The sequence below is a fragment of the Talpa occidentalis genome, unplaced genomic scaffold (genome assembly GCF_014898055.3).
Source record: "Talpa occidentalis isolate TD23 unplaced genomic scaffold, MPIMG_talOcc4v2.1 talOcc4.12, whole genome shotgun sequence".
Taxonomy (NCBI): domain Eukaryota; kingdom Metazoa; phylum Chordata; class Mammalia; order Eulipotyphla; family Talpidae; genus Talpa; species Talpa occidentalis.
In genome coordinates, this window is record NW_023601212.1 from 89,362,176 (window position 1) to 89,375,431 (window position 13,256).

At 46.8% G+C, this 13,256-nt stretch overlaps 1 protein-coding gene across 3 annotated transcripts in view; it reads right to left on the minus strand.

Moving 5' to 3' along the window:
• Positions 1-13,256, minus strand: part of PRKCB (protein kinase C beta) — a 283,543-nt gene that overhangs the window by 51,083 nt on the left and 219,204 nt on the right. For all 3 annotated transcript variants that reach the window (XM_054693796.1, XM_054693795.1, XM_037507406.2), the window contains one exon: positions 3,346-3,519. In XM_054693796.1, the coding sequence (XP_054549771.1) occupies positions 3,346-3,519 (174 nt within the window). The remainder of the gene's footprint in view (positions 1-3,345; positions 3,520-13,256) is intronic.

Below are 13,256 nucleotides of genomic sequence, written 5' to 3' on the forward strand. Positions count from 1 at the left end.
TGAGCCCTACCATCTGATTCCAGAAAGCACATCGACATACAAGGGAGGAGAGGTGGCTCAATATTAAAAGGAATGACCTCAAATTCACCTTGCCTTGTCATTTTTTCAAGCAATAAATTACAAACGAAGATATTATACCTTAACGAATATTAGTCACAAATGACTAACTTCCTGCAATCTCAACACATCCAACTGAAAAGGAAAACTGCTGCTCCAAGTCAGTCCAGCCTCCACCTTGAGAACAAGATCTCCATGTGGGTCTATCCTTGTCAATTAACCAGAAACTGTCCTCCCTCTAGTGACATCTGTGAGTTGACCTGGGTCCACCAGTGGGCAAAGCAGCAGGCATGGGAATAAAGGGTACACAGGTTTAAGAGTCTGTTTCTGCCACCCCTTGAGTACCTTTAGGACCAAACACCTCTGGCCCCCATTAAATTCAGCGATCTGGTCTAGAGAGGGGTAAACCCCTCCTTCCTAGTCTTTGCCAAGTCCCCATATAATGTGCATTACTGCTCACTTAATACTTTTCTTTCCACTGACTGTCCGCTTACTCAAAGCTTATATTTACGCAGAAAGCTTCACTCACCATAGAAAGCTAATAATGAACCAATCCATGAAGACTCTTCTATAAAGGGAAAGAACCAAGCTTTAGTTTCCCTTTTCTATATGAACTGCCCCACCAGGGAACCAGGCCATAGATGAGGGGAGACCTCTCTTTATAAAAGCATTTCAAGTGGGCCTCCCCGGTGGCGCAATGGTTGAGCGCGGGGTTGCGAAGCTGCCCGCAGCCTCTGCATCGCCGGTTCGATCCCCAGCTGCTCCCCGGCCACCAGAGGAGGGTCCCACATGGCGCGCAGACCTCTCCTGCCGCCCGCTGCTCCCCTCAGCAGTGTACCTCAGTCCTTCTGCCTGCTCTGCTCCCGCTCTGGCTCTGGTGCTCTGGTGAATTCTCTCACCCTCCCACACTTCTGACTGTACCCAGTGCATGTATAACCAACCAACCAACCAACCAACCAAATAAATAAATAAATAAAGCATGCCTCTATAAAAAAAAAAAAAAAAAAAAAAAAAAAAGCATTTCAAGTGAAAAATGAAAAAGAGATGATATGGGGGGAGGGGCAGGGAAAGGAAGGACTAGAGTCAAAATAAGGGGGGTGCAATTGTAGGGGGAATATAACCAAAATGAAAATGCATACATTGTACAAAGATGAAAAAAGATGTAAGAATTATATAAAACAAAATATTTAAATAAAAAAAAGAAGAAGAGATGATGGAATTCGGATACTACCATCTTACCATGTTAGTGAATCAATAGACCCAGGTACAGAGCATCAGCACTTGGCAACATCACCAGAAGAGAGTGAGTGGACACTATGTGCTTTCGAATGAAAGCACACACACCCTCCTACAGTCTTGCCGAGTCTGCCAGAGCCTCTGTGCTCAACTACTGATTTGCATAAGGACAGAGGACAGAGGAAATGTGTGGAGATGCCCAAAATCCAGACCATGGAAATGCTCTGAGTCAAGCAGCCCAAGATCTTCAACAAGAAATAAGAATGGGAGGGGAGAGGTGGAATCACTATATTCAAAGACGTAGAGACATCAAATGTCTACAAGTGGAGAAGATTAAACCATGGTAGCAGGGTCTCCCTGGGGGCCTAGGGATTAAGCCTCAGCACTATCACTGCCATGGCCTGAGTTCCATCCTTGCCAGGGAGCTACCCACATGGCGCAGCAGACCTCTCCTGTACGCCCTCTGCTCTCCTCAGCAGTGTATTTCAGTCAATCCACCTGTTCTGCTCCCTGCCCTGTTCTGGTGAATTCTCTCATCCCCCGCACATCTGGACTACACCCCAGTTCTTCTGAAAACAATAGATTAAACTACGGTTGTGACAAGACTGTAATGACATATGAAGAGGTCAAGCAGCCACTGGAAGGAGATTGAGATTAGAATGCAGAGAAGGACCTCCCTGGTGGCACGAGGGGTTAAGGTGCAACCTATGAAGCTATCCATAGCCACTGAAGCATGAGTTCAGTCCCCAGCCAGGGAGCTACCCACATGGTGCAGCAGACCTCTCCTGACTCGCCCGCTGCTCCCCTCAGCAGTGTATTTCAGTCAGTCTGCCTGTTCTGCTCCCCACTCTGTCTCTGGTAAATTCTCTCATGCCACACATGAGAGAGGCCTGTACCCCAGTTCTTATATGCATAAATAAATAAATCTTTAAAAAAAAATAGAATGCAGCCATTCAGGCTCCCAGACCTGAATGGTGGTCTAAGAAATGCAACCTTGTAAGAACTCATTACCACAACAGCTATTTTACGTGGCTTTCTATATTTGTTTTTTAATATCTCTGTTCAAATCTAAGAACTAAAAGACTTACAGTGCTGTCATAATGGAAGAAATCTGTAAAACAATATATAAACAAAAAGCCAAGCAATGATTTAGAAACTGCTATTTTCTAAAGCCCAGAGCCAGAAGCCTGATCCTCTCTCTTTGTTAAGATGTGACAGGCTTGCTAGCACGGAGAGCCAGTGTTCTCTCCCTGAATGCTCAGAAGACTTTAAAGAGAATTGCAAGGGGCATGTAATTTAAAATCTATACCCTCCCACCCCCGCCCAGAATTACCCTTAATACTGCCCGGGTCCATTTCACATAGCAGCACATGCTCCTTACCTGGGCAAACACTATTCCAGCATTTGATTCTGTCTGCAGTAGCACAAACGACATTCTGGGAAAACCTTATCACTCAACAGACACCAAAAAGAGGTTGGTGAACCACTGGTCCCTCAGAGATCACTGTAAACATTTGCCTAAAATGTTTACTTCCTTGATGGCCTGTGGTAAGGAATATTGTTTGGGATTTGGAGAAACTGTTTGCAGTGGAAAATCTTTTTTTTCCACCCAAAATCAGACACCATTCTGGCAATCAGGTGTAATCTCTGGACCATCCGCCAGTCCAAATGCATGCTATCACATCACCTTTTGCATGTTTTGTCATTATTTCCTGTGCAATAAGACCATAAATATTCCCCAAATAGGACCTAGCTTACTTAATTCTTTCCCCAGCACTTGGTGAAGACCAAGGCCAATGCTAAATGTCTGTGTATTGAATAATCAATAACCAATAACCAGTGAGCATTTTCCAGGTACCAAGCACAGGTTACAGCACTCCTCGTATAATCTCATTCCTTTTTGCAACAACTACAGGACGTGGCTATGACTGTCCATCCATTTTACAGATGAAGAAACTGAGGCCCTCGCCCAGATCCCACATTACTAAGATGACTTAGAAAAGGAAAGGCGCCAAAACCCTGGGGGGGAATGGCCAGGGTCCTGACAGTTACCATGGTCTGGAAGCAGGAGTGCAGCTGGGTGAGGAACGGCGGCTTCCCAGGCAGGGCCAGCACCCGCTTCTCCACCATCGTACACTCCACATCATCGTCCTGGATCACCACGTCCTTCTTCAGGATCTTCACAGCATAGAGCTCATCTGTGCCTTTTCGCTCTGAGAGCATGACCTGGAAAAGCAGGCAAGCATGTAAGGGTGGGTGGAAGGTCCCAGGAAAGCCTCGGGCAGCTGCTAGTGCTCACTCGAATCCACACCCTGTGTTGACACTGCAACCTCAGATGATCTTTTCCATGGACCTCATACTTTGAATGGCTGTACCCCATCAGTAGAGAATGGTTCCCAGATTGATGACCTAGAAGGGATCCCTTTGGGAACATGTATCAATGCCCAACCAACATGGCCAGAATATAACCCCCATGAGGGCAGGTTTCTGTGACTGTTTGGTTCACTGGTGCAATCCAAGAGTCTGGAAATTGCCCAGAAGATATCAGAAGTTCAATAAATAGCTGTTGAATGAGGGTATGAGTGAATGCCTGCTAAAACTGTATTTGAGGGACTTGTTATCTTACTCATTAAGTTATTTAGTATTCACTCAGAGTCTTCTCGCACTGAGGATATGGTAATAACCAAGCAGATGTATTCTCCAACCTGCACTCCATAGAGGAAGACAGACCTTGGACATTAATTACAGGGATGATTGGTGCAATATATTACCATCCTCTCCTGTTGTTCTGAGGCTTCCTCCCTGTAGCTGTGATTACAATCAGGGCAAGGTAACCAGTATGGCTCATGACACATTATTATTTCCACCAGTTATGACAATGCCAGAGGGAAAAGACACCTGAAGGGACCATTCTCAAGAAACTTCTCTAGGAGTGTAGAAGAGGACCATTTGGCCCAAGGCTTCTGGAAAGGCTGGAGGAAGAAGCAGTCAGACTGAAGGAAATGCACACCACACACATTGAGATATTTTGCAAATAATATCAAAAGCCACTATATTTTTAATCTTATCAATGTGGCAATTAACAGTTTTATGTATTATTTCTCATTTACTTTACACAAGACCCCAGGAGGTAGGTACAGCAAGGACACTACTTTTCAGGAAACTCAGGTTCAGGGAAGGTAAGGAAACTGTCACATGAGCAATTCAGTTAGGGCCAGGACCAGGATCTGAACTCAGGTCTAGCTGACTCCTTCATCTCTGCCTTTAAATGTTCTACTGCTGAGTGTACCTGTTACCCTGGTTTGTTTTATTCTTGGGTTTGGTTAAACACACTCTTTTTGTTTTCCCAATGTATCACCTTTCCTAGTCTTATCTGGGATGTGGCCAGCTGGTTCAATTCATCCACTCATTTACTCATTCATTCATTCTTTCATTCAGTAGACATCAACTAGGCTATGCCAGGCACTGAGTCAGGCACTGGGGGAGGCAGAATGACAAGGTTGCTGCCCTCATTATTTATGACAGCATAAATAATGACAATGCCCATTGCAATTAAACCTCTGACACAGAAATGCACTGTGTTCCAGAAATGTTTCCCTGGGGACTTCACTTGATTTGATGGGTCAGCAAAAGGTGCTCTGGAGAAGTGGCAGTGAAGCTGGGACTGGAATATCAGCAGGACCAGTGAGGCAGAGATGGGGGTGGCACATTTGGAGCACAGGTAAGAGCACTGTGCTACCTTAGAATTACCTGGTTTACCTGGATCCACATATTTGGCCTAGTAGTCCTGCAAGAAGCGAGTATTCAAGCTCTAGAACTCAAATTCCAGACCCCACTCCCGGCCCTCTGAGATGCAGCAAACAATGGTCTCTGCAGAATCCGAGGATCCAGCAAACAGTACAGCGCTGGCCAGTACGAGGGAGGAGGCTGGCTGGGGACAGATTAGGGTAACCTCTCAGCTTCCTCCCTGCACTACAGTTGGCCCAGGTAGCGAGGCTACTGCTGCTGGCCCAATTTCACACTGAGGGAACCAGGACTTAGAGAAGTGTCTTGTCCAAAGTCACTCCACTCAGAAGTATCACTGCCTAGGACTCCCAGGTCCTAAATCCACTCTTAACTAAGCACCGGCTGACTCTGAGCCCTAAGCTCCATGACTTCCCCTGTCAGGCTGCTAATTGCTTCAGGGGGTTGTCACATTCGGCTCCAGAACCCAGCCCTGTTCCACCTCTTCCTACCCAACCGCCCAGTGAGGGTTGGGATCCTGCAGGCTAAAGTCATTTTCTTTTTCCATTTCTCATATAGCCATTAACAAACCATTCATTCAATTTGTGAGATGAGCTTGGTCTGCACTGCAGTCACGATCCCAGTTCATCCATCCACAAGCTTTGTGGGGACCCCGTGTGGGGGCAGGATGCTAGGCAATGGTGATGCCCACACACAGGACTGACACGTCCCTGCTTCCAAGCATGGAGGGGCCTGACAAGCTCTTATCTCCTCTACACCTGAAGCATCGGCATGGGAGAGAAAAATGGCAGAAAAATAGCCACCACCCTGGCATTGGTTCTAAATGATTCCTTTAAGTGGAAATGAACTTTTATTAATCATCTCCTGAGTTTCTGGAGTTGCCACTGCGTTGATATCAACGTGGAGGGCGTGGGCTGTTTGTTCAGCTGTCCCTCCCTCTCCAGGGGGAGGATTCCAAACAGATTGAAAGGATGTGCTGAAGTGAAGTTCTTATCAAATTCCAAGCCACATCTGTTACCAAGCATCTGGGAGAGATGTGATAAATGGCAGCACTCAAGTGACAGCAAAAAAAAAATGAAAGAAAGTAGCCTGGGGGCTCCCGGCTAAAAAGTTTATTGTGATGAACTTTACTGGTGAATCCAAATGCGAAAGGGACCTACAATTGGATCCCTGACAGTGCAGAGTCCTGGTTAGGGCACAGATTTTAGAGTTAGAAGACCTGGTGCGTGTCCAAGCTCCACCACATACTAGCTACAAGACCTGGGGAAAGCCACTAAGCTCTGAGCCTTCATTTCCTTCTCTCTGGAATCTAGACACCAACATAATAAGAGAACTTTGTGGAATAGGGTAGAAAGTACATGCCTTAACTCAGCAGTGTATTGGGCAAATACCAGGCGGTTGCACTGCTTTCTCGGGACTGGTGTAACAAAGAACCAGAAACTGGGTGGCTTCAAGCAGCAGGAATTTATTATTTCTTTGGTCTGGGGGCTGGAAGTCCGAAATCAAGGTGTTGGCTGAGCTGGTTCTCTCTAGAGGCTCCAAGGGAGAATCTGTTGCCAACTCCCCCCAGTTTCTGGGGGTGTCAGCCACCTGCAGCACTCCTTGGAGTATAGACACATCACTCTAATCGCTCCCTCTGTCTTCACATGGTGTCCATTCCTGGGCCTCTTTCTGTGTCTGTGTTCAAATCTCCTCTTATAGACACCAGTCACTGGCCCTGACCCCATTTGAACCCCTCTTAACTTGACTACCTCTGCAAAGACCCAAGACCAAATAACACTGCATTCACAGGTAACTACCACAATAGACACCATGAGCGACCCACCAAGGGGATTGCTGTGATCTTTGCAAGCCAGCACCAACCCCCAGTTGACAGCTTGCTCAGAGGACTTCCCAGAGGGAGCCGTGGGTCCATCTGCTCCCTGATAAGAGAGGGCAGAGACAGGGACCGAAGATGATGTTCCCACTTCCCCAACTTCAACAGACACCTGCCAAAGGCCCAAAGCCAAACTGAGTGCCCCCCAATTCCTCTCTCTTCCATCCCCCACCCAATGCATTAACAAGGTTCATCAGCTCTACATTCACCTCCCTCCTGGTCCGCCACCACCATCTCCAGCCCGGTCTTATGCAGTTGCCTACTAATAGACTCTCTGCCTCCACTCACTCTGTTCTCCACACAACCCAGGATTCATTTAAAAAGTCAGGAGTGTTCATGTCACTCAACCTGCCTAGAAGCTTCCCTGCCCCTCCACTCTGCTCAGCAGTTAGCTCGCTCCTCTCCCTTGACGTGGCCTCCTTGCAGTCCCCCTGACCACCATTTCTCCAGCCGCAGCCTCCTTTGTCAGTTCCGCACCCCCTTCCTCTGCTCTGTTTTCCTTCACAGCATTAATCTCACCCGGCATTTTTTTTTTAATGCAGCAACTTTGGCTTTGTCTGCAACCACAAAGGCCCACCCAGAGGTTCCTCCCATGTTCTGTCCTGCCATCTCTTCATTCACCCTTTTAGCTTTGAGGTTCCTGTGCCCACAGGGCATGTCCTTGGGAGTGCCTGTTAGCATTTGTACTTTGCCCCTACTGCAAGGAAAGTTTGGGGAGAAAGACACGGACTGAGCAGGGAGAGAGTTCCAGGAGGCCTTCTCCCAGTCATCCCTATCGACACTAAAATGACTTCCTGTGTGCATGCTTCTGCCTTTCATGAAACAGTCACAGGAAGCCTGCAACCAGGGCTTCTGAACAGGCCCTGAGCAGAGGACTTTGCTCTGTTCCAGCTACAGGGTTTCAGTAAAGACGAAGGGAGAAGGAAATTGTATACTCTGGAATTAACCATCACCTGGCATTTTTTGACCTCTGCTTGGTTATTTTCTCCCCTCACTAGAATGTAAGCTCTAGTGAGCTTGCTCACTGCCAGAGTCCCACCATCCAGCATGGAGAAGACACTCAATACTTGTCAAATGAATGAATGAAAAGATCTGGGTAAGAAAGTAACTATAAAAAACCTCAAAGCCTTTAGATTGCTTAAGATCTTCAGTTACTTAGGTCTCAGCACTGTTTAATTTATACATGGCGATTACCAATCCCATCGCAAAGAATTTGAGGTTGCAATCAGGATTATATTACAAAAAGAAGCAGATGTTGTGACATGTAAATTATACTTCAATAAAAGTACTTACAATGGTTCTAAATCATGTAGTAAACGTGTGTGTTCATCTTTTCTCTCTCTTTCTCCCCTCCTTGGAGGCCAAAACAAGCAGAGATTCACAAAGCATAGCAAACATTCCTATTTTCTATAATGAAAATAATTTCTGAGATGGAAATAAACTTACCCTGGGACTTAGGTCTAAAACCGAACACGCAGTGCGGTGACAGGTGATGTTCTTAATAACATCCCTACAGCAGGGTCAGAAGAGGAGGAGGAGGGAGAGCAAATCGTGCCCTGCCGGAGCCTGCAAGCTTCACTAACACAAAAGGGCTGGGGAACAGATTCCAACTTGATGAACTCAGATGGTGGAGAGAGAGAGGGAGCGACAGGGAGAGAAGGAGCAGGAGCAGGGCAGAGGGAAAGGGAGAGAAAAGTGGGGAGCGCTAGGTCCCTAAACACTCATTTGGGAGGAGAGGATCTGCAGGGTGCAGTGAGCTGAGGCAGGCACAGGAGAGGCACAAGATATGAGTGAAAGCCTGTGTGTGCACTGCAGGTCTCCAGGGGGACCCCAGCCCCACGCCTCCTCTCCTCTCCCCTCAACACTAGGGAGCAGGCTTTGGACAAGGCTGGGTCAGGTCTGGGGTGCTCATCTGCTGTGAGGCCTGTATCCCCCTCTATGTCAGGATGCCACCTCTTTGAGTAGACCCTGCTCTCTGAGGCTTTCTCCTGTCAGGTTCTCCACCCCCGGCCCTTCTGAAGACCTGCAGAGCCGACCTCAGATCAGCTCCTTGAAGTTTCAAGGCAAACACAACCTCCGCCCTTCACCCATTCTCTCCTTGGGTTTGCCTTGCCTGCTTGTTTCCTCAGGCTGCCCATTAGAATTCCCTGCGGAGCTTTTAGAAGCTGGTGCTTGGGCCACACTCCAGATCAATTAAATCAGAATCTTCTAAATATTTGGGGACTTCTTGTGCCAGGCCTGGCCTCCCCTGGGGGTGGGGGTGGGGTAGGGAGCTAGCCAGAGGCCACGAGGATGGTGTAGTGATCAGGGGCCGGCACTGGCTAAACAACCCTGCCTGCTCCTCCAAGGGCATTCGCCCACGCACGAGGAGGATTTGGGGATAAATTTGGCTGGGTTACAAAATGAAGGCTAGCTTCAACAGCCTCGTCTTTACAACAAATGGCAGGCAGCCTGACAAACTCTTAATGTAAGCATGAGGTCATGACACCAACAGAGTCTGATGGGTTAGAGAGAAGTTTCTATCAAATCAGAATTGTAAAATCACAGTAGGTGCAAGTTCACTTTGGGATTCGTGAGTTCAAATCCTGACTCTATCATGCACTTGCTGTGTGATGCCAGGCAAGTTACTCAGCTTCTCTGGGCCTCAGCTCCCTCATCCATCAGAAGGACAAAATGATCGTCCCACCCTCCCAGGGCTGTTGAGAGAGGAAGTGACATGCAGGGAACACTCAGTGGCCAGCACAGAGCAAGCCATATTGTTGAAGTGAAAGCATAATTACGGAGAACAGGAGGGAAGTCCCAGCTCTTTCTGTGGGTGTAGTGCTTCTCTCCCACTTCTCAAGACTGGAGAAAGAGAAAGGCAGAAAATGAGCCACAGCAACAGACCAAAATGTCCATGACATCTATATCCCAGGAGATCTTTCCCCAGAGTGCAGAGAAAGGCAAGGTCGTACTGTCCAGCTTGAGAGGTGGTGAGGGCCATGGTCCTCTTGGAGAGGCTGAGAGGAGCCTCCTGAGGGGGGCTGTGCGCTCAGCAGACAGACCTTCCCTGTGGAATCAGCAAGCCACCTGTCAACTCATGGGGAAGGGACTACAGACCCCCATTTCCAAGCTCTCAGACTCATTTTCTTGACACACAGATTTGCCAAAGCCCCTTCAGAGAGGGCTGGGGATGAGAAGCTGAGGGCCTGAAGCCACCCCATTTTATAACCGGGGTCCTTGAACAGGGGCAGAGCCACACCAACCCATTCTTACAGCTTGCTGGATGTGGGTCTGGAAGGCAGGAAGTCCATCAGTTCACGGGGTGGTGATGAGGACCAAATGATATGAAACATGAGCTTAACATGTAGAAAGAACACAGCACATGCGTGCATGGTAGCTGGTGAGTTATTACCATGTGAGGCTCTTCCAAGGCCCCTCCCCAAAGGCTCTAATTCTGAGTCTCCAAAGTGATTTCTTATCATTCAAAGTTTGGGTCACATTTTCTTAGTGTCTGTCTCCACACAGAGGTGTGTATCGATTTGTATTTGAGGGCAGTGACACTCATCGACTACGGACTTGCGTGGTTTGGGGGAAGCCAGTGCATTTGCCACTAGCAGCAAACTGGAAGTGAACAGTCTAAAAATGATTTCTGGCTTCTAATCGCTTGTTTGGGAATAGGCAACAGGATAGACTTGCTAATTGAAGGAGTACTTGAGCAAATATTGAAAAGTGATATAGTGGGGAAAAGACAGTAATTGGGAGCTAATAGCGTGAATCTAGATAGGCCTGAATCACTCTGCGGGTACAATCGGCTAGACCAAAATAAGAGCAGTGATATTTGGCATGCGGAGCCACTCAGATGATACAACTTGGTAATTTCATGATTTATTATGTAAGGTTTTCTGTATTTAAAATAAAATCTCTTTATATGGTTGCATACTGTATGATTCCAACTATATGACATTCTGAAAAAGGCAAAACCATGGAGACAGTGAAAAGATCAGTGTTGCTAGGGGTAAGGGGGAGGGAGAGAGGAACAGGCAGAGCAGAGGGTTTTTAGGGCCGTGAACACCCATACGATACTATAATGGTGCACAAGCGTCATTAGATATTGGTCCAAACCCATAAAATGGGCAGCACCAAGAGGGAACCCTGGGTGGACTCCAAATGATAATGACGTGTTGGTGTAGCTTTATTGATTGACATGAATGTGTCACTCTATGGGGAATGTCACTAATGGGAGAGGCATGGATCTGTGATGGATAAACTGAGCCTGTAGATCAGAAGTCAGGCTGACATGAGTTACTAAGATTTAAGTCTTTTAAAATGATGTTGGGGCCTCCCCGGTGGCGCAGCAGGTTGAGCGCAGCGCTGTGAAGCTGTCTGCAGCCTCTGCAGTGTGAGTTTGATTCCCGGCTGGCCAGGGAGATACACATGGCGTGGCAGACCTCTCCTGTCTCGCCCGCTGCTCCCCTCAGCAGTGTTTTCGGTCCATCTGCCTGTTCTGCTACCCGCTCTGTCTCTGGTGAATCCTCTCATCTTCCCACGCCTCTGGCCTGTACCCCAAATCTTGTATAAATAAAAATAAATCTTTAAAAAAAAATAAAATGATGTCGGCTCATAGCCTTAAATGCAATCAAGCTGAAGTTTTGCCCACCCTCACAGAAAGTCACGGACATGCAGAAAGAAGTTTAGAATGCAGATACTATTAGGCTAGTCATCTCTAGCTCCTGTGGACTTGCTATTGTTAAGCAAATACCACTACACCCAGGAAGGAATGACTCAGAGTGACAGGTGACAGGGAGAGGGATGAGAACATGGAACAGGTTTTCAATCTGAAACCCAGCCCCTGAGTTTTAAATGAAGATGTTTAGTTGGGCTTAATAACAAGTGTTTGATTTTTTGATTGGATGGTAATAAGAAAAGCGAAAGAACTATTTCAAAACTTTGGGTCATATCATTTGTAATTACTGATATCAGTGGAATCGATAGGATAGAATCAATAAGCATTAATTCAAGTTATTGAAGCGGTTCTTTTGGGAACTAAAATCAATGTTGGTGAAAGATGTGCTTAGTCAATCTTCTTTGAACCATATGTTATATTTGACAAAGCTTGATGGTTAAAAGCAGATTTTTTTTGCTGTTTTTAGATAGCGCCCAGGTAAACAAACCTATAATTGACGCCTTTTACCAAAAGAAAATGCAATGCAACCCTTAAGGGCCTGTCATTCATTCAACAATTAGACTGCACAAAAGAAACCTATCTCTAGAATCTGATCTGTTCTGTGCACACAAGCCTCCCTCTGTTGGTGTTATAGACAAATAGAGAACAAGGGCTTTCTCCAAGGCAAGTGTGCAATGTGCTAAATGCAGCAGAGGCTATGTGGCCTAGTGGTTATGCATCTGGGAGCCAGGCTCGCTGGGTTTGAGCCTGTGTCCACTTCTCATGACTTATAGGTCTCTCATCGTTCTGAGTCTCGTTTCCTCTTCTGTAAAATGGATATAAAAAGAGCACCCAAGGTCACAGTGAGGATTAAATAAGCAATGATAGGAAACATTGAGACAAGTTCTCAATGCCTAAAATAAATGATCAATCTCTGCAGAGTGAGGTCAATACAGGATGTGAAACTGCAATTGGTGGGGAGTGTGGGTTGAAATGAAAGCACAAACCAGTGCCCAGGCCTGGCCACGGCTGTAACCTTTAGAACACACAGGTGCATTTCTCCAATTGCTCATCTATCAACTCCCCTAAAACAGCCTCAAACAAGCCTCCCAGCAGGAATCTCACTCCTTCAAGTTCTTGTGTTAACTGATGAACTGAAAATATACGAAACATCACAAAACCATGACTACTGGCTGCTTGTCCTTCCTGGACAGACCAATAGAGATTCACAGAAGTGGGGAAAGTAACTTTCCCATGCCAGGAACAGCTCCAGCGTGCTGACCACAGAAGACTCACCTCTTCCTACCCTGCACTCTGCTACAAAACCCTAGCTCCTTACCCAGAAAATGGAGGTGGTTGCTTGAGGATGCAAGTCTCCCGTCCTCAGCCTATGAGTTTCCTGAGTCACCTTCACTTTGCTAACCCCATATCCCTCGTGATTGGTTTACGAGTAGAGAGCTTTGCTGGTGTCCATATTTGTACATCTAAAATATTTACCCTGGGTGTTGGATGATTATGACCCACAAGTTCCCACTACTATGTTTGTTGTAGAAAGGATTATGATTGATACTGTTAGCGACCAGGGATTCATCTTAACAGGACTGTGAGTTTCTGAAATAGCACATAAAGATTCGATGGAAATGGATGTGCGGAGAGAGGCAGGAGCGATGACAGCACAATAATTGGACCAGAGGCTGT